Raw genomic sequence first — 26,872 nt, 5'->3', positions numbered from 1 at the left:
GGCAAATATTTCATGAATGTTCAGGACGAAAATAAGTTAACAATAAATACAATAGGTAGGTTTTGTAAAAATAGAGGCCATCTGGGATGATGGTCGGGGAAATTTGGACTGCCACTGGACAATGAGGATATATTGGATAGGGACAGAAATGTTGCCTTGCAACAGGCCACCTACGGACCTCTCAAAGATTTGTTGCAAGGGTTCTGAACGTGCAAAGAGCGTGGCACTTTCTGTACACGAGGTATCGGATTTAACGTCCCCAACCGGCCGTGGCTGCAAACTTGATACATCCCGCACAGCTAAACGGACGCCCCACTTTGGCAAGCGTTTTACTGCCGGTCGGAAAAAAGACCAAGTGACCATATTCCTATTCCTCACAAGGGTGACGATTATTTACCGATACCAAATGATTATACGTCACTAAATGAAGCTGATTAAATAATTGCTCCTTTTTATGTCAAGTGGCAAATATGTCATGCATATTTACGACGAGATGCAAAGTTGATCAACCTGAGGCAAATGATTACAATTTTAAAGTGCCACTTTTTACAATAAGGCAGAACGTTCGCCAGAAGTAAAACGTATGCCGTAATAGAATACAGTTGAATCATGATCGAAGTCGTAAGCTAAGCTTTTAGCCCTCCTGGGGGGGAGAGAGAGAGGGGGGTGGGAGGGGGGCCTCTGTGGCCGAGTGGTCTAAGTAGTTACTACTGTAATCACTAGCCAGTCAACACTGAGGTTGTGAGTTCGAACCCCGCTCGTGCGGGTGCACTCGACTTCAATCTCAATTGACTAGGATTGTCAGTTTTCCTATCGAAGGTCGGTGGTTTTCTCCGGGCACTCCGGCTTCCTCCACCAATAAAAACTAGACCTCCTTCCCTCTTTTTTCTCCACGGTAGACGAATGCCAAAAAAACAGAACGTCATGAATTTACAAACAATAACGGCCACTATAAGTAAACGAGATATGGACTTTTTATTTAAATAAATTCCTATTGCTGCTAACATCTCTCGGTTCGGGACAGGTTAGTATTTCCACCGATTGATTATTGAATGGATATATTAAAGCAACCAAAAGCACTTTGAATCAAAAATTTTCTAAAATTGTAAATTATGATATTTTGCTGGGTGTTATTTCCCGATCCTATTTCGGAACCCCTGATTTTAAGAAGGCGTATCTAATTAGTCATGCCCGATTAACTTTTAGTAAATTGAACCTCAACTTAAAGACCTTCACCGGGTATTTAAGTTCGAGGTACAATAAGTAGACAATAGAAATCTTTTGTGAAATGAGATCGTCCTAGGTATCTTAGATAATTATTTTGCGTTGAATAACAATGAAAAATTCACGAGCAGGTTTGTAATGAAAAAATTATTTGATGATCTCCACATGGATAATAACAGAGGATTCCTAATATCTGGCAATAATTCAAAAACAAAAGGAGCGAACACACTTAAGAATACAAGAAGTGAACTGATTGTCTACTTATCATAGGAATATACACTAAATGATACCTATTGAACATAAATAGATAAAAATTATAAACGGACATACGAAGGTTGTATAACATTGACTGTCGTAAGGATAATACGGTTTTTCCAGTTTTTCAGGGAAAGACCTTTTGATTATGTTCTGATAATTTCAAATATTCTTCTGGCAATGTTATTTGTGCTTTTTTTTTCGTTTTGCTTAGATATCATGGATATATTGTATATGGTATATGATAAAAGTGTATACGCTTTTGAAACTGACACCACTTATCGATCATATTTACTTACAAGAGTTATTTCCCCAAACACTGTTTTTCCTGCAAGCAGTACACCTTCACTTCCATAAAAGATATTAAACAAAAAGTTTCCAATACTCGTTACATATTTAGTATGACGCAAATAATTTTGAACGATGCAATGCGGTGACATCAGAAGGGTTATTTCATTTTTTTTTAATTTGAAGTAAGTGAAATATAATTTTAACTTGTAAACCGTATGTTAAAGAGACCTAGGGTCATTTGATTTGAGATCTATGGTCTACCAAAATGAAAATGATGTCAAGGGCATGTTTAACTTTTGCTTGTTGTTGCATGTTAATGCCGTCGCAGTCAATTCTTAATAACTTTGACATTGATCTTGGAGATATTAGTGAGGATCTTTTTCGCTATATATAGATTGTATATCTAAGATTGTAATATGCTGTATATTATTTTGCATTTAGAACTTAATTTCTGAAGAAAACAAATTTTTTTTTAGTAGTATGACCTTGAGTTCTGAGGTTAGACTTCAAACTTTAATGGAATCGTCTGGTTTTTGTATGGAACTGTTAATCGAAGTAATGTGTAATCCAATCAGTAGCGTTTGATAAAAAATAGACACCCCTTCCTTTACAGATGTCAGTTTACTTGTAATTATTACGACCTTGACCTAGTGATTTCAAAATCAACGTGGATCTCTGGTTGAAAACAGCTGTTTTGTTGATTCTGTGAAAAATGTATATTGCCTACATCCTTTACCAAAACTAATTGATTTTTGTTTGAGTTAATTATAAACCTTGTGATCATAACATGAAAACAAACATGCATTTACACCAATTTTACACCATCAGTTGTAAATCTACCGAATTTTGAGTGCATCTTACAACAAACCCTTCTCTCTCATCAGTAATTGAACGGCAACTCACATCCCCTGTGCTGATGCCTCCAGTAAATCACTACTATAATACAGAAGTTTAACATGTACCCAGAATAAAATCTATTGTTAAATGCAAAAATGGAATAGTATACACTAGACTACCCGAATGCTGTGCAATTTATGTTATTTTTTTGGTACTTATATTTCAAAGAATATTTGCATTTCCGTTGTTTCGAAAAATATTTAATTTGAAATTCTTTCAGTGTGATGTTTATCGTTTAGACGTCCCCACAAACCAGAGAAAAAATCAATATTTACCTTTTTGGCATTTTTAAACATGGTCTCTTTGACTGCAGCTCATAAGTTGTTGAATAAAGGCAACAATAGTATACCGCTGTTCAATAGTCATTAATCGTTTTAACTGAAACAAATCCGGGTCACAAACGAAAACCGAGGGAAACACATCAACTATAAGAGGAAAACAACGGAACAACAGAAACACTGAAGTGCTATGAAAACAAACGCCAACATACATAAATACAGACTGTTTGATAATACATGTCATGTTCTTGACTGCGTACAGGACATTTAAAAAAATGGTGGGTTGAACCTGGTTTTATTGCTAGCCAAACCTCCCGCTTATATTGCAATGTTAAAAATACCTCTAAAAGACAACAGTATATTGTACGTGACAGGAATACAGTACAAATGAACACCAGAACACTCAGGACAGAGAAATACATGAATAAATAATATAAAAGTACATTACAACATGTACACCACAGAATAACAACGGACACCTAATTGATTTACGATAGTTAAACGCATCTAAAAGTCACAAGTTTCTGGTACACATTAGCAATAATGTCCTGCGAGAGAATATTCTGTGTTGGTAATTTTTTTCCCGATCTGTGCTTGCGGGTCATTGTTTCTTTAATATTTAGGTAAAAAATATGCATAACGTCAGTTGAGGAAAGTAAAGGAAATCTAGTACCTTTTCGACTTTTCTAGCAATTAGGAAAATATGTTCGACCTCCATGAAATTATAAGAAAGATCCAAGGTGCTCCAAAAATTAAAGCCTCCAGCAAAAACAAAATCAAATTGATCTGCTTTTTGGGAAAGATTATTTTATGGAACTGTTAGGCAAAAAGAAAACACTAAGCAATAATTTATATTAGACATATTAGTTGGATATAAACAAATGTTGCATTAAACATATCCCAATTAAACAAATTTTATTCTGAAACAGTCATTTTGATCATGACATCATCTAAAAATTCTGAGCAATAAATTATTAAGTTATTTTCAATCTTTCAGTCAATTTGTAGATTAATTGAACGCGGTAACTTCAGTACTGTTTAGACGTTTCGCTTGCAGTTAGTTCAGTACTGTTATGTATCTTTTCAGGCAACTCAGTAAATTGATGATCTATACAGGTTAAGAACAACTACTGGGCAGTCTGAACATATACTGAACATATCTCAATTGACCGAAAGCGAATGGTTTGAACAGTATTGAATTTACCGCACTGGATAAAAACTGACAATGAAGGAATCATTCATTGTTCAATCTTTTAAAAGCTGTTCAGATCAAAATTATTTTGAAAATTCATTTTTGCAAATGCTCTTTGTCTATATCCTTTTTGTGTTTGTTTGTTACACATGACGTGGTTCTGTACTTATACATCCCGTCATTGTGTTATTGTGCTATAGTTAAATTTTGTATCTTGTCTTTCAGTTTTGCTAATGTGCTTTGTCATTTTGTCTATATGCCTTTTTGTGTTTCTTTGTTACATATGATGCGGCTCTGTACTTATACATCCCTTCATTGAGCTATGGTATATTTTTAAATTCTTGTCTTTTATTTTTTCTTATGTGTTTTGTCTATATGCCTTTTTGTGTCTCTTTGTTACATATTTGTTTGCCTTATAGTAAAAAAAATATTACACAATATTGTTGACTGCTGCACCCAAAATTTTGACATTTTTATCTATTGTGTCTGTTTGTTTTTTTCACACTTCGTTGTCAATATAATGGAATTTTATGCGACTGTCATAGAAGTGAGAGGTTTAGCTAGCTATAAAACCAGGTTTAATCCATCATTTTTCACATAAGAAAAAGCCTGTACTAAGTCAGGACTATGACAGTTGTTATCCATTTGTTTGATGTGTTTGAGCTTTTGATGTTTCCATTTGATTAGGGACTTTCCGTTTTGAATTGTCCTCGGAGTTCGGTATTTTTGTGATTTTACTTTTTACCGTTTCAGACTAAAATTTGTTTGTTAGTGTAAACTAATGCATTTTTGTTTACTAGCAATATTTATTTCAATCCTGGTATTTATGGTGAGTTTATTCACAGCAATGAAGGCGAACAATTAAGTGCTGCTTAATCAATATCCTTTTTCTCGTTTAACTAGCTAAAAGGATAATTTCGTGGTGTATTCGATTACAGTTTTTATTCAGTCAAATGAAGTTCAATGTCTTGCTTTAGCGTTAGCAATATGTGTTTTGTAGCTGAAATCAGGTTTATTTGGATCTTTTTATTGATGAATAAAATGGACGACAATACGATTGACTGTGTGGTGGAACGAAGGAGGCCTAAATTATACTCACAGAGATTTATACAGCATTAATGTCTACTGCATTTGTTACACTATATAATATCAACCTCCCTAAAATTGAGATTTTTAACTTCAAAGAGAGGCAAAAGATACCAAAGATGCATTCAAATTATTCAGTCGAAAATAAATTGACGCCATGGCAAACAAAGAAAAACACTAAAAGACAAAGAACAGTTCACCAAACACAACATAGAAAACCAAAGACGAAGCAACACGAACCCTACCAAAAACCGGGAGTGATTTCAGGTGCTCATGAAGGATAATCAAAAAGAGAAAGTTTGATATCTAGAAAATTTGACATAAAATATTTAATAAGTTCTTTTAATCATCATTACACTTTTCGATATATCACTTCTCCAAGACCCCCAATGCATGTTGCCTAAATAGCCCGAATAATCTTTATTGAAGTCTGAATTCAAACTTTTACTGTACCACCAAGCACTCCTATATTTTACTGCCATGTTTCCACTATATATGTCATTGTCCCTGTCTTTAGTTGTAAAAGGTCTACCATTAGCTTTGCTGTTATCATCACCATTATCTATGCAGTCAGCTACAAAAAAAAGTGAAATTACAAAAATACTGAACTCCGAGGAAAATTCAATCGGAAAGTCCCTAATCACATGGCAAAATCAAATGACAAAACACATCTAACGAATGGACAACAACTGTCATATTCCTGACTTGGTACAGGCATTTTCAAATGTAGAAAATGGTGGATTGAACCTGGTTTTATAGCGCTAAACCTCTCACTTGTACGACAGTCTTATCAAATGATTCTAAAGATGATGCAAATACTTAAACATAATTTATTTATGGAATCAGAAAAAAAAGAGAGACAATGCAGTCATGATTTTGTAATATATTTAGGCTGTCTCTTTTTTTCAATTGAATTATTTTCTTGTTTATGTTGGGGCCTTTTATAATCGACTTTACGGTATGAGTTTTATCATAGTTGAAGGCCGTTCGGTAGTTCATTATTGCTTACATCCACTCACATTTGACCTTTGCTAAATAGTTGGTTCATTGGTATTCATACTACATCTCCTTATTTTTTACATAAAAGATAAGAAATTGTATTACTGACTACAGCAGATAACTTCAAATTTTCTTTTTACATTATACTATTCTGCAATGACCATGATTATTTTTTAGAAACAATGCATGTTTAGTTTTTCATTTTGATCGTACCCAAATTACTTCTACAGTATTGTTCTAAGATTTCTAAGGTTTGTTCTGCATGAAAATAAAAAGAATTAATTTGAAATTGTTTTCTTCCAAAATCAGCATTCTTTGATCAATTGTTACCTAATAGTTGTATACGTGAAGTTGCTTTTTCGTATCTGTGATACCGTAAAAGTATCGTAATGGTTGACTTATTATATCATGTTGTTTTTCTCAGTACAATGAATATAAAACTCTAACAGATATAATTAGAGAGAGCTTACTCCACTAAACCAATTTAATCCAGGTATGACTTTATTTGAGAGTTCAAGGTAATAAAAATATTCGACTAATCAAAAAGTCAGTACTGCTGATGTTTTTCTCCTTCAACCTTCTTAAACTCAGTCACAACTTATCTAAACTTGACATATCGACACATGTACAAATCAGAAACAATATGTCGACAGGAACAGGATGTAGATTTACTTGTTCCGTTTTATAGTGATCATTTATTGCAGAATCCAGTCTTCCTCATGTTGTTATATATCATCATCAGTCCAGTTAACCAGTTGAACATAACGTATTTTCTGTTCGAGCAAGTGTTGTTTATGTGTGCAAAAATCATGACGTAGGTTGTCTAACAAAACAATTTCGAATTACCAGCAAAAATCCTTATTGTAAACCTACATAATTCAAGAAAAAGATTTAAAGAATCACAAAGCCCGCTCTCATGTGGACGATGAAAATTCTCCATTTGTATACAGGAAATCATAAGCTAACAAAAACCCTTAAAAGGGACGCCATGTAAATACCAGTCTCGTCTTAAATGAAAATACACTCGTCTAAATGTTCTACAAAAACTAATTCTAATAGTTTTTCTGCAACAACTATTACAGTTAAAGATGGCCTTAAAAATATCGTTATCAGGTATACGTCATTGAATTTGATGTTGAATTTTAAAGTTAAAACAAACTAAGCAGAATCATTTAAATAAAATTTACAGTTTTGTGATGATATCAAATCATGCTCATTTAAGTCATTGTACATTACGACGTAAAATTGACTGGATCATTTTCTAAAAAGTAAAATAACTAAAATACCAAAACGGAAAGTCCCTTATCGATTGGCAAAATCACAAGCTCAAACACATCAAGCGAACTGACAACAACTACAATATTCCTGACTTGGTACATGTAGTTGATTTTTCCTAGCAAAAAAATGCATGTCTCGTTTCGTTTAAAATTTTGATTCATTTATCAAACATTGATTTTCGATACTAGTATTTTAAGGACTGTTGACTTTAATAATGTTATCCAAAATATGAGATTATAAAGACATAAAAAAGAATGTTGTATGAATACTTAATGTCGCCTATTACAACTTACTACATGTACTAATCAACTTTTTCAAAAGAAGTTTTACAGAATATTGTACTCCATTTGTTAGTATTTTTGAATTGCTTTCATCTAATTATTCACTATAAGTAAAGTTTATCTAATTGCAAACAAATACACACGTGAAAGAATACTTGTCTGCTTAACATTTTTTTTCACAAACTTACGATTGGCATCTCCGCTATAACCTGTCGCTGTAAGAATATACAAGGATTGTTCATCGCTGACTTTAAATGTGGAATAATTTGCAGTGTGGTGTCCTACGTCGGTTCTTTCCATATATATACTTAATTCGTGACGACCGTTTGTAGATATCAAATTGATATAATTATTTCCTTAAAACATATATCAATATAAATTATCTAAAGACATCTTTGTGCAACAGCTACAAGTTCAAATGGTTTCTTTTGAATTAACCCATGTTTTTTTTTATTTTTCCTTGTAATTTTTTGTGGGTTTTGTTTTCGACTTATAGTCGGTTTTCTTTCTTAGCATGTAATATACAATAGCTTTTTCAGTTTTTTTTTTTAACTATTTGCCTCGGCCAGTCTAATCGAGAAAAATAAGGTATTTTACTTTAATATGAGTACAACCTTCAGTATTTTTGGAGAATTTATTGATCGTTTTAAAAAAAAGTAATTAAGAAATACGTAGAATTCAAATTTCTCCCAAATATATATCTGATCGATGCCAAATATAACACGCTAAGTGCTACCTATGAAACCGGAACAATTGATATTATCCTCTCTTTCTCACTTTCGACAGTTTAATATTGGTCAAATTCTAGTTTTTGTTTAGAGTTTTGTAGCTAGGTGATCTTCCATACGTCTTCGTATTAGACCAAACAAAAATGGGACCATTCTTATATTGGTTTATATCTAGAAATTGACAATGAGGGTCGTTTGAAACTTATTTTACGACTTACGAGATGTTTTCAGATTCCCAATAGTGAACTTTCAATTTTTTTGTAGCAACATTCCAGCAGGGCCTGCATATGGAGTATAGATCTCACAGTTGATACGATATTCTTGGGCTTGTTATTCTTTCCTGGTTTTCTTGGTAGAGGGTTGCTGCTCACAAGGTGATGAAGTTGAAATCATTCCTTCGTAAATTTTAAAGACGACATCACTTTGTGGTTGACCGTTATGGAATATCAGTATTACAGATGACAACGAATATATTCCAATTGTCGTTACTACTATCCAGTCCCCCGTTCACAGAACATAATCAACCAAATTAGACTAATCACCGAGTTAGTAGTTATATGAGTATTAAGTCTACTGTTACATGGGGAACATAATCTGCTTACCCTTCTTGGGCACATGAGATCACCCCCACTTTTTGGGTGGGTTCGTGCTGATCAGTCTTTAGTTTCTATGTTGTGTTTTGTGTACTTTTGCCATTTTCGGTAGCCATGGCGTTGTCTGTTTACTTTCGACTTTTGCGTTTGAATGTCCCTTTGATATCCTACGCATTACACTCTTCATCAGACAGTTATGAAATAATTTATTTTCCATCTGGCAGATTTCGAGGTGAACCAATTTGATTGAATTAAGGATTTGTTAAAATCTGACACAAACTTCATTTTCATAATTATTCAAAAAATAGTGTGAATAACTTTTTAAAACCATATAATAATTCCCTTTTTCGATCAAATCGGTTCACCCTGACAAAACAAGAAGTATGATCGGAAAATATTGATTGCCATCTTGTCATAGTTTTTCTCAGTTCATTTTTGTTTTCAATGCAATGTCGACAATACTATTCAATCATCTATTTATTAAATTCATTTATTGTTTTTATTGTCAAAACTATCATTGATTTATTTTCAGGTAAGAATTATACAAACAATGTCTACAATAGTTATCAAAGGTACCAGGATTATAATTTAAAACGCCAGCAGCGCGTTTCGTCTACATAAAACTCATCAGTGACGCTCAGATCAAAATAGTTATCAAGCCAAACAAGTACAAAGTTGAAGAGCATTGAGGACCCAAAATTCCAAAAAGTTGTGCCAAATACGGCTAAGGTAATCTATTCCTGGAATAAGAAAATCCTTAGTTTTTCGAAAAATTCAAAGTTTTGTAAACAGGAAATTTTTAAAAATGACCATATAATTGATATTCATGTCAACACCGAAGTGCTGATTACTGGGCTGGTGATACCCTCGGGGACGAAACGTCCACCAGCAGTGGTATCGGCCCAGTGGTGTAAATAGTTATCAAAGTCACCAGGATTATAATTTAATACGCCAGACGCGCGTTTCGTCTACATAAGACTCATCAGTGACGCTCAGATCGAAATAGTTATAAAGCCAAACAAGTACAAAGTTGAAGAGCATTGAGGATCCAAAATTCCAAAAAGTTGTGCCAAATACGGCTAAGGTAATCTATTCCTGGAATAAGAAAATCCTTAGTTTTTCGAAAAATTCAAAGTTTTATAAACAGGAATTTATACAATACCGTTGACGTTTCGCACTTAATGTTTGCAAGAGTTTCTTGCTTTTATATTCGAATAGACATAAAAAGAAATTCCAATGTACAAAATTGTTAGTTGTTGGAAAATTATCAAGGAGTTTGGACCCCATCCCTCCCTTTAAACCTTTCTGTTTCTGAATTTATTTTACAGGTTGCAGTTTCAGTTGTCATTTATATTTTGTACATTCCATTCATGTAGATTATTAGAAGATCATAAAAAAATCGTCATGGCAGAATTTTCCTGGACTTGATCGATCATTGAGGTGGCGGATTTATTTAAATTTACTGCTTTGGTTGACCTATTAGAAACAATTGTTATACGGACGCCATCACGAGTTGTTTGACCGTTATGGAATATCCGTTTCACAGATGATATCGGATATGTTCCTAATGTCGTAACTACAATGCCGTTCCCTTTTCACGAATGCGACCTACCGAATTAGACTATTTACCGGGTTTCTAATAACATGAGCAACACGACGGTTACAACATGTGGAGCCGGATCTGGTTACCCTTCCGGAGCACCTGAGAACCCCCCCCCCCCCCCCCCCAGTTTTTGGGGGAGTTCGTGTTACTTAGTCTTTTATTTTTCTGTGTTATGTTTTGTGTTTTATGAACTATTGTTTGTCTGTTTGTCTTTTTTGTTTAGCCATGGCGTTGTCAGTTTATGTTTGATCTATGAGTTTGATTGTCCCTCTGGTATCTTTCGCCCCTCTTTTATACACTGACTGGTACACCCTCGATACTCAATGTGTTGTAAGCTCTTGGCAATTTAAGTTATTTGTTTAAATAAAATGAGATACTCAGGAGCAATAAGCAGCCAAAAACTAATCAAGTTGTTGTTGAACCTACAATTCTTAAATAATATTTTTGCTTCATTTGATATTCATTGTTCATTCAAATTAAGGAAACGAATAAGTAACTAGCATTAAACAATTTATTTTACATACACCAATTATATACAATTTACGTACAAAGTTAGGAAAATTAACTGTTATTTCACGAAATAGTTTTTAAACTAGCTAGCTATCTATAACAAAATGTAGGTCAATAATGGACAGACATTCTGAAACAGGTCAAAAACATGAGAACATCATAATCAGCCATTACAGTCTTTTTATTTATATCATTGCAGTTGATATATGTTTATGTTGCACATTTCACTTATTTTTGTTTACTAGAATCGCCTTTAAAGTAATTTGTTTTATATTTGGGGCGAGCGACTTATTAGGACGCAATTCTTTTACAAGATTAGACAAACACATTGTGAGATCCAAAATATTAAAGAAACAACTCTTTGATGGTTCTGTCTGTGAACTGTAGCAAGATATTCTCATTTTCTTAGTTTGTATATAATTAATGCATTTGTTCTGTTGCTAAGGCTCTGTCCTCTAACTGTAGCAAGAAATTTTTAATTTCGGACCGTCCTTGTTGCTTTTAGATATTTGTTTGGTTGTATTTTTATGTTTCTGGTTGAGGCGGATGTTCTTTAAGTCGTCGCACTGAACCTATTAAAGGTGTTGTACATAACAATCTTTTCTAACATATGTGAATAGAAGTGCAAAAAGTAGTTTAAGTACCTAACCAATATTCTCCGTAAGCACTACCAAATCCATGCTTGTATTCATTCCAGGTTCGATAGAAATCCACGGAACCATTTACCCTTCTTTGAATTACCTTTATATTGAAAACATAATTTTCTTATTACACATGAGGAAATAGAAGGTCATATTGAATAACGACAAAGCACATACACATTTATTACACCTTAAACAAGTTTTAAGCTTGATTTTTTTTTTATTAAATTACGTGCTTACTAAATATGATAATACTTTTAAAGTGAAACCTGCACCACCAATTTAAGATCAAGTGTTTTTGAATATTATAAATCGGTTTCCCTTATCAATAATTGTTCACCTTGACTGTTTTCAGCTTACGAGATGCGTATACTAACTTTATAGGTTTTATACATTTAATCGAAAAGTTCATACAAAATGCAACTTCCTCAGATTAGGAAAAGGTAAAATAATGTTTGCGATTCATTAAGTTATTCGAACGAAAATAGCTACATCATAGTTTTATTATATATTTGTCTAATTCTTGTTCAATGTATGCTTTACGATTATGATTTTAAGAAACTTTTGACTGCTGTGCCCCAATTTTTGACCTTTTACCTATTACATCTGTTTTTTTTGTTCATACATGGCTATCAATATAATAGACTTTTATGCGACTGCCATACAAGAAACAGGTTTATCTAGCTATAAAACCACAATTTTCTACAATCGGATATGCCTGTTCCAAGTAAGGAATATGACAGTTGTTTCCCTTACGTTTGATGTTTTTTATAATGATAATCCAGTCCTCTTTTTCACGAGTATGACCTACCTAATCAGACTTGGCGTTCATTATCACTGAACTAGTATATATATTTGTTTAGGGGCCAGCTGAAGGACGCCTCCGGGTGCGGGAATTTCTCGCTGCATTGAAGACCTGTTGGTGACCTTCTGCTGTTGTCTGTTCTATGGTCGGGTTGTTGTCTCTTTGACACATTCCCCATTTCCATTCTCAATTTTATTATCAACGGGTTTTACCAACATGAGCAATGCGACTGATGCCACATGTGGAACATTATCTGCTTTCCATTCCGAAGACCTTGGATCCCCCCAGTTTTTGGTTAGGTTCGTGCTGCTTCAGTCTTTAGTTTTGTATGCTATATGTGCACTGTTGTTAGTCTGTTGTTTTTCCCTTTTGTAGACATGGCATTGTCAGTTCATTTTTGACTTATGAGTTTGATTATACCCTTTGCTATCTTTCGCCTCTCTTTCTGAGCCGTTTGCTATTTGAGGAGACTTTCTGTTTTTGAATTTCCGTGGAGTTCTATTTTTTTGTTATTTTACTTTTAACACGGGTGGTTGATTGTTTTTTTACAATCAACTTGTGGTTTTGTTGAACTCAGCTCTGTATTGGGCAAAATCAAATATAACGTTCAATGTTCTTGCTTTCCTATGCAATTCTTATTATGACGTATCGAAAAAAAGCGATCATGCCAGATGACATCACATTTTAAACTCTTTCGTTTGGAGATTATTCCAAAAGAAAGATAAAGTTTGTTTACATATCTTCCTTAAATCATTTAAAAAAATAGATTACATCACCAAATCTCGGGCAATAGAAAATTTGTTCACACTCAACAGTTACGAGCCTTGCTTTCAAAATTTAACAGTCTCGAGTGGCAAAATATCGTAATACTCGTAATACATTCTATGCACTGTTAGAATCTGCATACATTGTATATATATATATATGTAGTTATTATATTCATAATTACTCTAAGAAAAAAAATTATTACGCAGATAGTATATAAAAGATAAAACTGATAAGAACGTTTCTACAACTCTACGACATGTCCACCCATCATGACTGAAAGCATATATTATATTCATTATTACTCTAAAATATCAGCACAACAACGTTGTATATCTAAATATATATATATATGAAATTTACATCATCGTAAACTTACCGTCCATTTGAAGCCTTGCCGTACTACACAATAAACTTGAATTGCCTGATTATTACCATTTGGATATATTGTGTATACACCATCGTTTGTTATTGATAGGTCAGCACATTCCCTGCCTCCTGTCAAATATACTCAAACATCAATCAACAGTCATGTTTTGGTGTGTAGTATGTAGGAACAATCATAAGATTGAATATGAAATAAACCAAGTAATTGTTAACATAATATTAATTATTTCCTGACATAAAACATGTTAAACCATGGAAAAAATAATTAACCGAGTGTCAATATCTTAGTCTATTAGAATATTTTCTGAGATAATGGTTACTTTGTCCCATTTTAAAATTGTCCGTTGTTAAATTTTGAAATTATAAAGAAACTAAGGTTTCAACTCCCTCAGGCAAAGTTGACCTTAGATGAATTTGGCTATTTGTTTTAGGTATTTTTGTCATATAGCTCTTCAACTGTTTCGGTACTTATACATCCCTCGGATTTCAAATGTTTGGCTTTGAGCGTTCCTGATGAAGGTAAATCTAGAAAAGCGCTTCGGACGCATGAAATTATTAAACATGTTGTTTTCGATTTTTTAAATATTCATTTTTAAAAACTCATCACAGATACCAGGCTTGTCAGTATAAAAGTAGTTGCAACTTGTTTTTTATTCTTCTAGAAACTAGTTTCACTGTTGATATCTTATGCTTTTTCAAGTAATGCTTGTTGATTAACAAAATATAATGTATTTCAAGTTGTCTTTCCGTGTCTTGTTTAATTTCACATTTATCAAATATCATGTCGTTTAAATCCACCTTGGTGTATTGAATCAGAGATTCTGGGTTTATATTAAATCACAACCAAAATCAAAAAACAAAACAATTAAACAAATATGAGAATATGATTGCATCTCCTAAGCAAGAATATTGTTTGTGAGTTTAAATCATCTTCTACACGGTAAACAGTTGCATATATTTTTATCATTTGAGATTTTGTCATCTCGATTAATAGTAAAAATGTACCAGCAATGTCCACAGGTTAACTTATTCATACATGAAGTCATCCATTCATTTATGTTTTATTTTAAAACTAATCTCATATGTCAACAATCTCATATCATCGAAGATACGCTGTCTACTAGGAACGTTAAACCCACGGGAACAACGATAAACACCAGTAGCGTTTAAAAGGTGGTTGTGGAAACACACCAAAGATACTCACTTAAACATTGTGAACCAGACCAATATTCTGAGATTGATGCATAACACATTTCTTATTAGTGCACCGAAAAGTTGTTTCACATTCCTCAGTTGAAGCACACGTACAATTAAAACTTTTTCCTGAAATAGAATAGTTACTTGATGATATAGCTATCAAAACATTAGTTCGTGGTAGCTTTCAAACCTGCAAGATAGCAGATAGGTATCAAGTTCGTGATATGAATGGAAGTTGGAGTTATATGATATAAAATGTAACTATGTATTTATCAATTTAGAGCCAAAGTAGTTGTCTTATAAGTTTCTTTAAAAAAATGATCAACAAAAACAACAATTGAGTTATTATCATAAGAATACTTTAGCGAATACACATTCAGTTATGTATCCTAAAAATAGTATTCGAGTTTTGATTAAATGCTCTTTCAAATATTAAGATAACCATTTTCATAGTAATCCTGGATTTGTTTTTCATTGTAGTATTATTGATTCTTAAATCTTGCTTTATTTGAAAGATATATCAAATAAAAAGATCTGTTTGATCCACTACGGGATTAAAAGTAACGTTTGTTTCAACCCTCCTCTCAAACATTGGTTATTGATATAAATATTGTCAACATACTTTTTGTACATGCTGAACCCATCCAGTAATCAAACTCATGGTCACATTTACACTTTCCATGTAGACAAAACAAGCTTTCTAAGCATTCTACAGAGGCACCACAAGTAAAGTTCATGCTTTTCTCTTTAAAACAAAAACTGATATATGTTGATAAGAATAACCTTATTATGTATATTTTAATTATTGTGAATTCGCCATTTTACGTTTAGTAGTATACATATAAAATATTCCGTTTTATTTTGATATCTAATTGACCAATCATTGATGTTTTACTTGATGCTCATTTCATTTATCAACGTGCAATTTGACGAATCATTATTGGTTCAATTCACAGGCATTTATTTCATATATATCATAGTCAATATTGTGAAATATTAATCATCATGACTTGGTAAACAAAAAATAAAAGCTGTTCCAGTTTCACTCAATGCTCTTCAACTTCGTAATTTTTTGGGCCTTTTCAACTTTTTTTCGATTCGTGCGTCACTGATGATTCTTTTGTAGAGGAAACACGCGTCTGGCGCAAATACAAATTTTCAATCCTGGTATATATGATGAGTTTATTTGATTCATTTTAGAGAGTAGGCATTTGTAATTGATGACTTTGTACATCTTACTTTGTAAACAACTTGTTCCATTCCAATACTGTGTTGACGGACAGCTACATCTATTATGTATGCATATAAATAGAGCATGGCATTGTCTACTTTCAGTGCAAATCTCGCCGTTTAATTTTTCTGAAAGTACAAATGATTTTGTATCTCACTTTTATATTTATAAGTATTTCTTGAAAATATTACATTCAGGACCATGTTCAAATTTAGCCCTTATTATCTAAATCATCATAAGTATATAAAGCTAAGTTGAACATTGTCTGTCAGGAACTACTAGTAGTATTCAGTTATATCAAAAACATTTATGAATAAAACGAATTTTCAGTGAGATGTAAGATTTCACTTTTTCTCATTCATGTGTGATATAGATTTTTGGCATCAATGTGATTAGGATCAAATGTCAGGGATATGATTTCCAAAACAATGAAATTCTTTGCTAGTAACCGACCTTTCTAAACGTGTGACATTGCGTTAAAGCATAACGAATGGATGAATAGACTACATTTATTGTTTTTCAATGAGTAGAAAGTTTTCCTAGAAGAGTTTTCTTCAGAATTTAATCCAAATCTGCTATTGTAAACATTATTTTTCTTTATATATTTTGTTAATAAAAAGAGGATTTGATTAAGAACAACATTTTAATAGAGAATGAATAATACAGTTACCTGTAAGCAAATTCAACAATCAACACTGATCATTTTTACATAAAAAATAATCCTGTACCAAGTCAGGAATATGACAGTTGTTTTGCATTCGTTAGATATGTATGAGCTTTTGATTTTGCCATTTTATAAAGGTCTTTCCGTTTGAAATTTCCCTTGGAGTTCGTTTTTTTGTAATTTTACTTTTGATGTAACTCGTATATGTTATTAAGTGTGATTTTTTTAAAAACTATTAAATCACAATTCAGTTTGAAAAAACATGGTGACATCTAAAGCAATTTTATTTTCTCATGTTTTCTTAATTTGTATTAATACATTATATAGTTACAAAAGTAGATTCAAACACGCCCGAATGATCCTGGTTTGCACAACTTACTTCTTTGGTATAACTACTTTAATTTGTTTCTAGAGACTTTTCTAAAGACAGAAACTATTATTTGGAAGATGACTCTGACCGGACTGATTATAAAAGTTGAAAATTGTATTACTCAAAAACTACTTATTTAAAGTACACAATTTTTTCCCAGAGTTTGGTTTGATTATAATTTTTTTAAATTCATTGATATTTTCCACTTGTATCACATGTTTTTAGAATAATTCCCGAACTAGAATTCAACGAGACTGAAACATAATAGGATTACATCCATAAGCTTATATAATCCATGCGTTTAAACCATTCTACCAAAAATCTTGAACTTCATAAAAAATGTACGATTGGAGCTCGTAACGTTGACGGAACATTTCCCTTGAAATATAATTATAGGTGAACATGATTCATATTTAAGCAGACCGCCATGATATCTATAAGGCATTTTAGTGTACCCATCTTTTCTCGTACTGCAGAATGCAGCCTAATGGGTGGAGAAGCAGCAAATGCCAATTTTAAAGTCATTCGTTAGACCAATCGAGACTGAAGTAACGTTATAATTGTCTTGTTAATGTTACAGATATGTACAAAATTAAAACCAAACGTAATAAAATTTTTTCGTCTAAAGCGATTTTCTGGATTTTCCGTCTTCAAGGACACTCATAGCCTGATATTTGAAAGCCAAGTATATTGAGTATTTACGCATTGGTCTGCATATTCTTTTTTCAAAATTTGTAACTTAATATTCGGAAAATGGTAACATATGTTTAAAAAATAACATGGCAATATCTAAAACAAATGCCAATTTTACTTTAATTTATTCTTACTCCATTTCATACGATAATTCTTTAAACTGATATGTGACCATCACTAAAGTTTTCATTTTATTGATATGATATTTGAAAAGACCCAAATATGTTTTTTTTCTTCGGTACAACCGATTGAATCTTCCTCATCGCATTTAGAGAAAAAAAAAAACACGAATATTTTTAAGTGTAACGAAAATTATTATCTATTTTTATATGTTTCGTATTGTATCTAATGAACTACAATGAATAATGTAGTTTTCTATGTGTCTTTTATCACATCCCACTACTATATTACTAGCCTGTCAACACTGAAGTTAAAATTCCGCATGTGGCAGGTGCGATCAATTTTAATATTAATTGACTAAGAGAGTGAGTTTTCTGTCCTTTACCAATAAAAACTGATCGCCACAAAATCAAATAATTGAGGATCTTTTTATGCATATAAAGAACTTCAGATTAAGAGAGTAGGTTTTTTTCGTAATATAAATTTCAAAGAAAGATGATATACAGTATGTACGTCTTTGTGTATTTTTCAAACGTATTGTACTTGTGCATGTATTGCCTCTAATATTTTTATTAGACATGTGTTTCTTATACTCATTGGGAACCCCAACAATCAAACGTTTTTTATGAATTAAGCATTTCCATCCTAAAAACCGAACATTACGTTATCCAGAATAGATGAAATCTTTTGAGGAAAATTGGGGTTTAAACATTATTATTTTTTTCTTACATGTCTAATCAACGTGTTTGTTTTACCTCCTGATAAATATTGTAAGGTTATACGGGTCATCAAATTGGTATATGTTATACAAATCTATTTTTGATATAAATAGTGAGTAGTTTTAATAATATTTGATCGTTCCTGAGGAAGGTAAATCCAGAAACGCGCTTTGGAAATTTATGAAGTGTTGTAATTTAGAGCACTGGGTCGATACCGCTGCTTGTGGACTATCAGGTCCTATTGATATCATCAGCGCAAGAGTTTGTACTTCGTTTATGAACTGATTAATGACAAACCTTTTAGAGATTGTCCGTGTACACATAAAGAAATTATTAGGATACTAATGTTACATTTCTTTTAGACAAAAGTGACCTTATATGGATTTGGCTATTGTTTTTAAAACTTCTGTTTGTTATATAGCTCTACAACTGTTTTGGTTCTTTTATAAACTTGTTCTCAAATATACACCTCGGACGCATGCAACTTATGATGCGTTGTTTTCATTTTTTAAACGAACTTACTTTTAATGCTGGATTTATTGTCCCAAAAATCATCTTTTGAAGCACATCGACATTGTTCAATCGAACATACGAGGTTGCTGCCACATTCATTCGTTGATCTACATGACGCATTCATCGTCTTTTCTATATTAAAAAAATTGTAAAAATCATAAACATTACTATATTCCATGCTTTGGTAAAAATTTTCAGACATCTATTATATGCTTTACTTTATCATACAGTCATATGATTCACCTATCGATGAATTCAAGGGGCCGCGGTGGCCGAGTGGTCTAAGTAGTTACTACTGTAATCACTAGCCAGTCAACGCTGAGGTTGTGAGTTCGAACCCCGCTCGTGCGGGTGCACTCGACTCCAATCTTAATTGACTAGGATTGTCAGTTTTCCTTTCGAAGGTCGGTGGTTTTCTCCGGGCGCGCCGGCTTCCTCCACCAATAAAAACTGGCCGCCACGAAATAGCCCAAAAGCGGTGCTTAAAAGGGGCGTTAAAACACCAAAAATCAAATCAAATCGATGAATTCAAAGCCAAAAATACAAGGTAAATGCCATTTCTTCTTTTAATTCATACCATTATAAATTTCAAGTGTAAATTTAAACAAAATGCATATGTTTGTTTAACAATGCTATGTGATTTTTATGTGTTTGTTTGTGAATCAGAAAAAATACTTACGCTGCTGGTGTGTACATTGGAGGTCAAGGTTACAAAGCTCTGTTCCATCACAACATCTTTCACATATCAAATGTCTGCCAGAAGATGTTCGTTTTCCCAAAATATTTGTGTTTGAACCATGAAGACATAACTACATTTAAATAGAAAGAACAGAAATTAATGATTAATTTAGAAATAGGGAATCGATGAACATATCATAATTTACAGAAATTGAGTAAAACACGAATACACATACGACATAGACATTTATAAAATAAGGAACAGTTCAGAAAAATTTGATATGTCATGTTAACAAAACAAGTGTTTGAATATACTAATTAAGGAAAAAAGAGTTCGAATGTTTTGACAACATACGAAAGCAAATAATTAAAGGTCACTGGTGAAGATGATATTAAAATCTTCTGATTTCTGAAATGCATTTAAAGTTGAGACAAGAGCAATGTTCGAAAATGGGCTCAACATTTGATTGTTGGATGGTAGTTTTTTCTTCTAATTATTTTAAAACTCATATTCAAATAAAATAACTTGCAATCATGAAGATGATCTCAAAATTACTTCAAACTCAAAAATTCGAGTTTATTATACAAATGTTGTATTGCTACAATGTAGCATGGCATTGTTTGTCCTTATTCAGTGTTACATACCGATGAGTGCTTACATCCAAGGTCATATTTTACATGTTGAGTTTCGGTCAAATATTTATGGAGGAAACACACCTGCAAAAATCGAAATTCTGTATTTAAATATTGTATTTATATAATACTTTTAGGAATGTTAGGTCCGCAATGCTCTTCAACTCCGTACTTTATTCGGCCTTTATAACATTTTTTGATTCGAGCGTCACTGATGAGTCTTTTGTAGACGAAAAGCGCGTCTGGCGCAAATATGAAATTTCAATCCTGGTATTTATGATGATAGATATAGGAAGATTTATATATAAACAATATTATACCGTCAGTTACTAACAAAGCACATTTGTTATGTAAAAATTGTAAACGCTACCTATATCACCCCACAACACCGACATGTTTAAGTTGCATGACCCGACGTCTCCGTTGATACACCGTTTGTGATTGCAGAGCTATTCAGAGATTTCATTCATTTATTCCCATTCATATATATATATATATTTTGAAATGACATGAGGTCTGTTGCTGTACACTTCCGAACCAAATCAATAGGTAAAGTGATTTGCTTTTGTCTATAGTCGAAGCTGTTTTAGCGAAGTTGAAATCTGTTAAAAATGGTAATGTCGTGCCGTGTTCTATGCTCATTTTAACATGTGTATGCTGTGTAAGTATTGATATCTTTATACGGAGCGTACGTGTTGTTCGAAATTTCAATTGTGACGTCAATCACTTGCAGCATATGTTCTATTGCAATTAGAACCTGGCTTTGATTCCTAAGTAAAAGAAGAATGTCAAACTTAAAGATTACTTCTCCTTTATCACATGTCATTGTGTAATTACAGATGTTCGGATTGTTCACATGATCACAGGATAGACATTGCTGTCCTGAAATTGAAAAACAAATTCTCATTACGTGTTTTATCTTAAAAAATACTATTCATAATTTATAACTGTTTTTTTTTAATGAAACAGACTGTGATAAACATACTTTATAATATGTTTAATTCATATAAATATAAAGTGGTGTAACTTAGCTACATACTTGTTATTACATTTCCACATGAACGATCGTTATTACAGATATTAGAATCATTGCAGCATTTCTGGCATGCAATATGGGCATGTTCGTTTCTCTTTCCGAAAATATGTCCTGTTATATCCTTCTGGCATAGCTGCAAAACAGATTGGTTAATCAAAAACACATTGATTTCAGAAAAATACTTCATACACAAATTCTTTGTGGACAAAATAAGAATGGAGTTATAAAAATGTTAAGAAAAAGTTTAAGATTTTCAGATTCAAAAATCTTTTTTTAAGTTACTTTCAGCCAATAACATGAAGAAACTATTCTTTGATTAACCAATGCTTTAGATAAAAAATTAGAATATGAATATTTAAGTACTGTTCCAGCTAAGAGTCAGGTAGAGCATGGTACATTGATATCACAAAATTGCATCTTAAGTTCTCTTTTTATAACACCTTACCCATATTATAATTTTTCATTGTTCAAATCTTTTTAATTTTTTACCGTTTCCATGATAACGCAAGATAAGGTAATACTGCTTGAAAGGTCATTGAAAACATCAAAATTCACTAATTTGACTATATTTTGAATGCAAAATAATCACATCCAGGTAAGAAATGGCAAAAACAACTAAAGTATATGATAAAAAGTTACATTTAAGAATGCATTTCTATACATGAACATCTCCTATCTTACTTTCTATGTTAACACTAATGTTTTCTGTTGAACATATAATCAGAGAAAGCGAAATTGTCCATAAAGGCTGTTTTTTGACATTTTTGAACAATGGTTTTAAAAAAAAACACATTCACAGGAACATTTCATTTATTGATATTAAAAACAATGCTGTTTTTGAATATTTTGATGAAAAAAAAATCGTGTTTTTTTATTTTTTGCCGGAAAAAAGTTTATTAAAATAACTTCAAATTTCACGGCACAACAAATAACCATTTTGACCCTTGAAATTGACAATTAAAAAAAATATTTACTTAAGTAAACTGAATCAAAACATTTTTCAATCAAATACTTCAGTTATCAATTCTGTTAATTGTTTTCAACATTTGATGACCTTGACCTTAATATAATGACCTTCAACAAATTGCCTAACTGCTAAAATTTCAGAAAAAATGGGATCATCGGAACCCTTTTTTTGCTATTTTACAATACAATGCTTCATACAATGAAGACCAGCAAAATAACATGAACTTGGTTAGAATTATAAGTTAATGGCAACATAAACAATCAGTTGTCTACATGGGTGTGAGTATTTAAAAGATTAAAAACTAGAGGCCCACAGCCTAAATAGCTCAAACTGGAGGCAAAAAATTTCAAAAATCACTTTTTAAAAAATTCACATTTCATATGCCATAATCCAAAAGATAGTCAGATTGTTATGATATCTTGAGGGTGTGTAGTTTTCATCCTTCTAATTTATTTAATCTAACTACACCTTGCATCAAGCTACTATATATATATGTATCTATAGCTTTAGAGGAAAAATAAAATTGGAAATAAAATGCTCCGCTGGGCACAGCTTGATACTACTGCAAAGGTCGAACCCTGAACAGTTGGGGCAAGTATGGACACAACATTCAAGCTTGATACAGCACTGAATTTGGATTGTTATTAAATATTTGACACAGCATATATTTCTGACACAGAATGAATGTGGTATAAGAACTTAAAAAAAATTAATTTACCTATTCAAACCATATCATCATTATTTGCTTTTATATATTAATCAGAAATCACCAATTTAAAATGGAAAATTTTAAAGAAAAAAAAGGAAAAAAAAATCCCCCCCAAATTTTTTGAACCCCCTTATGATTCATCACCTCCAAACTCAATCCCAGCCTTCCCTTTGTGGTATGGTACCTTGCAGTACAATTTCAGAGAGATCCATACACTTGAACACAAGTTATTGTCGGGAAACTAGAAAAATGCTTGTTTTTTTTGCCCCTAATTCCTAAACGTTTAGGGCAATTACCCACAAACCCAAACCCAGCTTTTCCTTTGTGATATGGAACCTTGTAGTACAATGTCAGAGAGATCCATATACTAATACACAAGTTATGTCTGGAAGTTATTTTTGACCCCTAATTCCTTAACTGTTGGTACCATAACCCCCAAAATCAATCCCAACCTTCCTTTTGTGGTATTTAACCTTATGGTAAAATTTCATAGAGATCAATTAACTTATATAAAGTAAGAGTGAGAAAACCAATGTGTTTATCACAGGTGGGGCATAAAAACATGTGAATTTTATAGATGACCTTTCAATAAACTTTCTTACAAAACTTTATGTTCAGACGACTGAAGTACAAACAATGAAAGCCAAACGAGTGATATCCCTCACATTGAAATTTTGTCATAGTGAAATAAAATGTCTTCAAGATTTAGTTACAAACAGACAAATAGAGTGATTGACTATAAATGTAATTTTTCATGGATTTCTGGATTCTCTAATTCATTCAGCACGGCCAATAAATCACTGTCACCAGCATCTAAATCACAGCTGTGTATACACATTATTGTGTTTCCTGCATTTATAGCAAGTCTTGAAAAAAAATGATGCAATTTGGCTAGGTTGTAACCATTCATTGGGGGAAAAATTTCGTCTTCCATTATCTGACATGTTACGCATGTTCATAGCAACAGCTGCTGGATTTTCTTTCTTGCCACTAGCCTCTCCAATCTTAAATAATTCTGTAAGATATGATTTCACATTCTGTGAAAATCTGACATACTTTTTCTCTTTCTTTAATGCCCAACCCATTGCAGGTATATTGAAATTGTTGCTGCTAGAGGTTCCAGGATCCGATTCAATAGTGACATGAGTAGAAGCATGAAGATTTTCACATTTTTCAGCCCATATCTTTTTAGCTCTGTCATAAGTTGAGTCATTTAATAGTTGTTTTGAGTGTTTTCCAATGAGAATGTGATCTTGCATTTTTTCAAATGACTGATAAGCCTTAGTGCAGCCATACTCTGGGCAATAGAATACGTTGTCAACATTATTGCCTTCATGGTCTTGTAAGGAAGTGTCCAATTCTTCTAAGACTGTAGTACAATTTGATGATTGAGGAATTTGTTGTTCTATGACTATTGATTGGTTTGATGATGAGGAACTTTGTTCATTTGCAAAGGCAGTTTGGTTGGATGATACATGTTGTTCATGAATTTCTGCTGATGTTCCTTGTTTTAGATTGATATGCCCTGATGACTCATGATCTTGAAAGTCATCACTGATGATCTGTAAACAAGTAGCTGGTTGTTCACCGCGAAACATTTGCTTTACCTTGTTGTTCTCGATAAAGCAACCATCTCCTATTCTGTATGCTTTCCATGTTTTTATTCCAGAACTTGTGTAATCTACATTCATGATAAAGCTTACACCTTTCCAAGAATGTGTTTTAAGCTGATGCTTTCTTGTATCAACATCAACAACTGATGCATAAACTCCTTTAACTCCAGCTCCACTATCAATCGCTTCTTTCATCTGCATAGCTGTAGTGATGTTATGGCCTTCTGCAGAGAAAATTCTCATTTTTTGTCTCATATGGGCAATTTTAGGATCACAGTAGCTTTTGCCACTCTGGGCCTCACTATAATCATAACTTTTGATTTGTATCCCTAAAAAAATAAATAATGCTTTTTTTTTTTTTTATTTATAAAGATACAACCTACAAACATTGATGAGAGTAAACATATATATTGCAATAATTCTTATATGATTATCATATTAAGGAATAAGATAATATGATTGGTCGAGAGGGCTTATGGTAGTGTCTTTTGACCTTATTTCTTTTTTTTTTAGATAGATGACCCTGACAAACTTACTTTTTGTAACGAGTGTGAACAACATCTTGGTGATACTAACACAAACTGGCTTGAAGTTCAAATATTTATTTTTTCCTCGCATTCATCTTTAAATGTTAGTGAATTGGTCCAGCAAATACACCAATTTTAAAATTCCTTTAAAAGGGTATATTATCCTACAGTACATTTCACTTGTTCCTTAATTTATCTTTATGTTGGAGATGGATTAAAATTTACAAATGTGGAGCAGGATATACATGTATAAAATTTAGAATAAATGGGGAATATGTCAAAGAGACAACAACCCGACCATAGAGCAGACAACAGCTGAAGGCCACCAAGGTCTTCAATGCAGCGAGAAAATTCCGCACCCGGAGGCGTCCTTCAGCTGGCTCCTAAACAAATTATATATACTAGTTCAGTGATAATGGACGTCATACTAAACTCCAAATTACACACAGGAAACTAAAATTAAAAATGATACAAGACTAACAAAGGCCAGAGGCTCCTGACATTAGACAGGCGCAAAAATGCGGCGGGTTAAACATGTTTTTTGAGATCTCAACCCTCCTCCTTTACCTCTAGCCAATGTAGAAAAAACAAACGCACAACAGTACGCAAAGTAAAACTCAGTATAAGAGAAGTTCGAGTCCGATGTCAGAATAGGAAACAAAAGAAAATGAACAAAATGACAATAATACATAAATAACAACAGACTACTAGCAGTTACTGACATTATGACAAGATTATGTCTTCATCATATGAATATCGGGCACAATCCCTCCTGTTAGGGGTTTAGTATTAAACCGTCATAAAATATATGAGAAGAACATAACCCGTGTCATGCCAACAACTGGTTTTAGAATAAATGTGTTTAATTCCGATGCAAAGACCCTATAAGTGAATCAATATTAAAGCCAAAATATGCAATCTTTAATGACCTGACAACAGTATCATAACCATATCCCTTCTTAATAAGTCTGTTTAAAGGTTTTGTTAGCTTTTGAGGTGAATAATGACATTTGTGTGTTTTGTAAAGAATATTACCTTGAACTATTTGTAATAATTTTTCCCAGAAATTGCTCATTCTTGAATAAGCATTTGACAATGTTTGATACAAGTTTTATAAAAACCTAGCAATTATGGTATATGTGGGAGCCCTTACAAAGGAATTTATGTCATTAACATTTCCAAGGGACATAACTCACTGTTATTTCTATGCCCTCCCTCTCCTATTATGTTGGGCATGGTACCAAAACAAAATCCTAAAAAACTCCATATTTGTATTTCGGTGAAAGTGATATAATATTACCTGTTCATTCTGACAAACTTGGTATTGCTAGCCACAGCTGACCACAATGGTAACAACCAGCGTTGTTAGATCTAAGGTATGCCTCTGTG

General features: G+C 32.6%; 1 protein-coding gene across 1 annotated transcript; it reads right to left on the bottom strand.

Moving 5' to 3' along the window:
• Nucleotides 1-3,860: 3,860 nt before the first annotated feature.
• On the bottom strand, nt 3,861-24,941 carry LOC127722325 (angiopoietin-2-like). Its single transcript, XM_052229213.1, has 6 exons — nt 24,293-24,941; nt 13,806-13,924; nt 11,860-11,956; nt 7,970-8,137; nt 5,666-5,797; nt 3,861-3,865 (listed from the first exon to the last, which is right to left on the bottom strand). Exons 1-6 carry the CDS (start codon nt 24,939-24,941, stop codon nt 3,861-3,863), a joined length of 1,170 nt encoding a protein of 389 aa, XP_052085173.1.
• Between the last annotated feature and the right edge of the window lie 1,931 nt (nt 24,942-26,872).

Source organism: Mytilus californianus, unplaced genomic scaffold, assembly GCF_021869535.1.
Source record: "Mytilus californianus isolate M0D057914Y unplaced genomic scaffold, xbMytCali1.0.p SCAF_12, whole genome shotgun sequence".
In the NCBI taxonomy this organism is placed as follows: domain Eukaryota; kingdom Metazoa; phylum Mollusca; class Bivalvia; order Mytilida; family Mytilidae; genus Mytilus; species Mytilus californianus.
This window is presented reverse-complemented; position numbering and strand designations above follow the sequence as displayed.

Bases quoted from the DNA above. Each gene is read 5' to 3' on its own strand.
- LOC127722325 (XM_052229213.1), bottom strand. From the start codon at position 24,941: ATGTTTCGCGGTGAACAACCAGCTACTTGTTTACAGATCATCAGTGAT. The intron at 13,925-24,292 runs GTAACATGTCAG...TATATTTGACAG, and splicing joins AGCTGTTGCTATGAACATGC to GAGGCAGGGAATGTGCTGAC. The intron at 5,798-7,969 runs GTAAGTTTGTGA...TTTTTTTTGTAG, and splicing joins TTATAGCGGAGATGCCAATC to CTGACTGCATAGATAATGGT.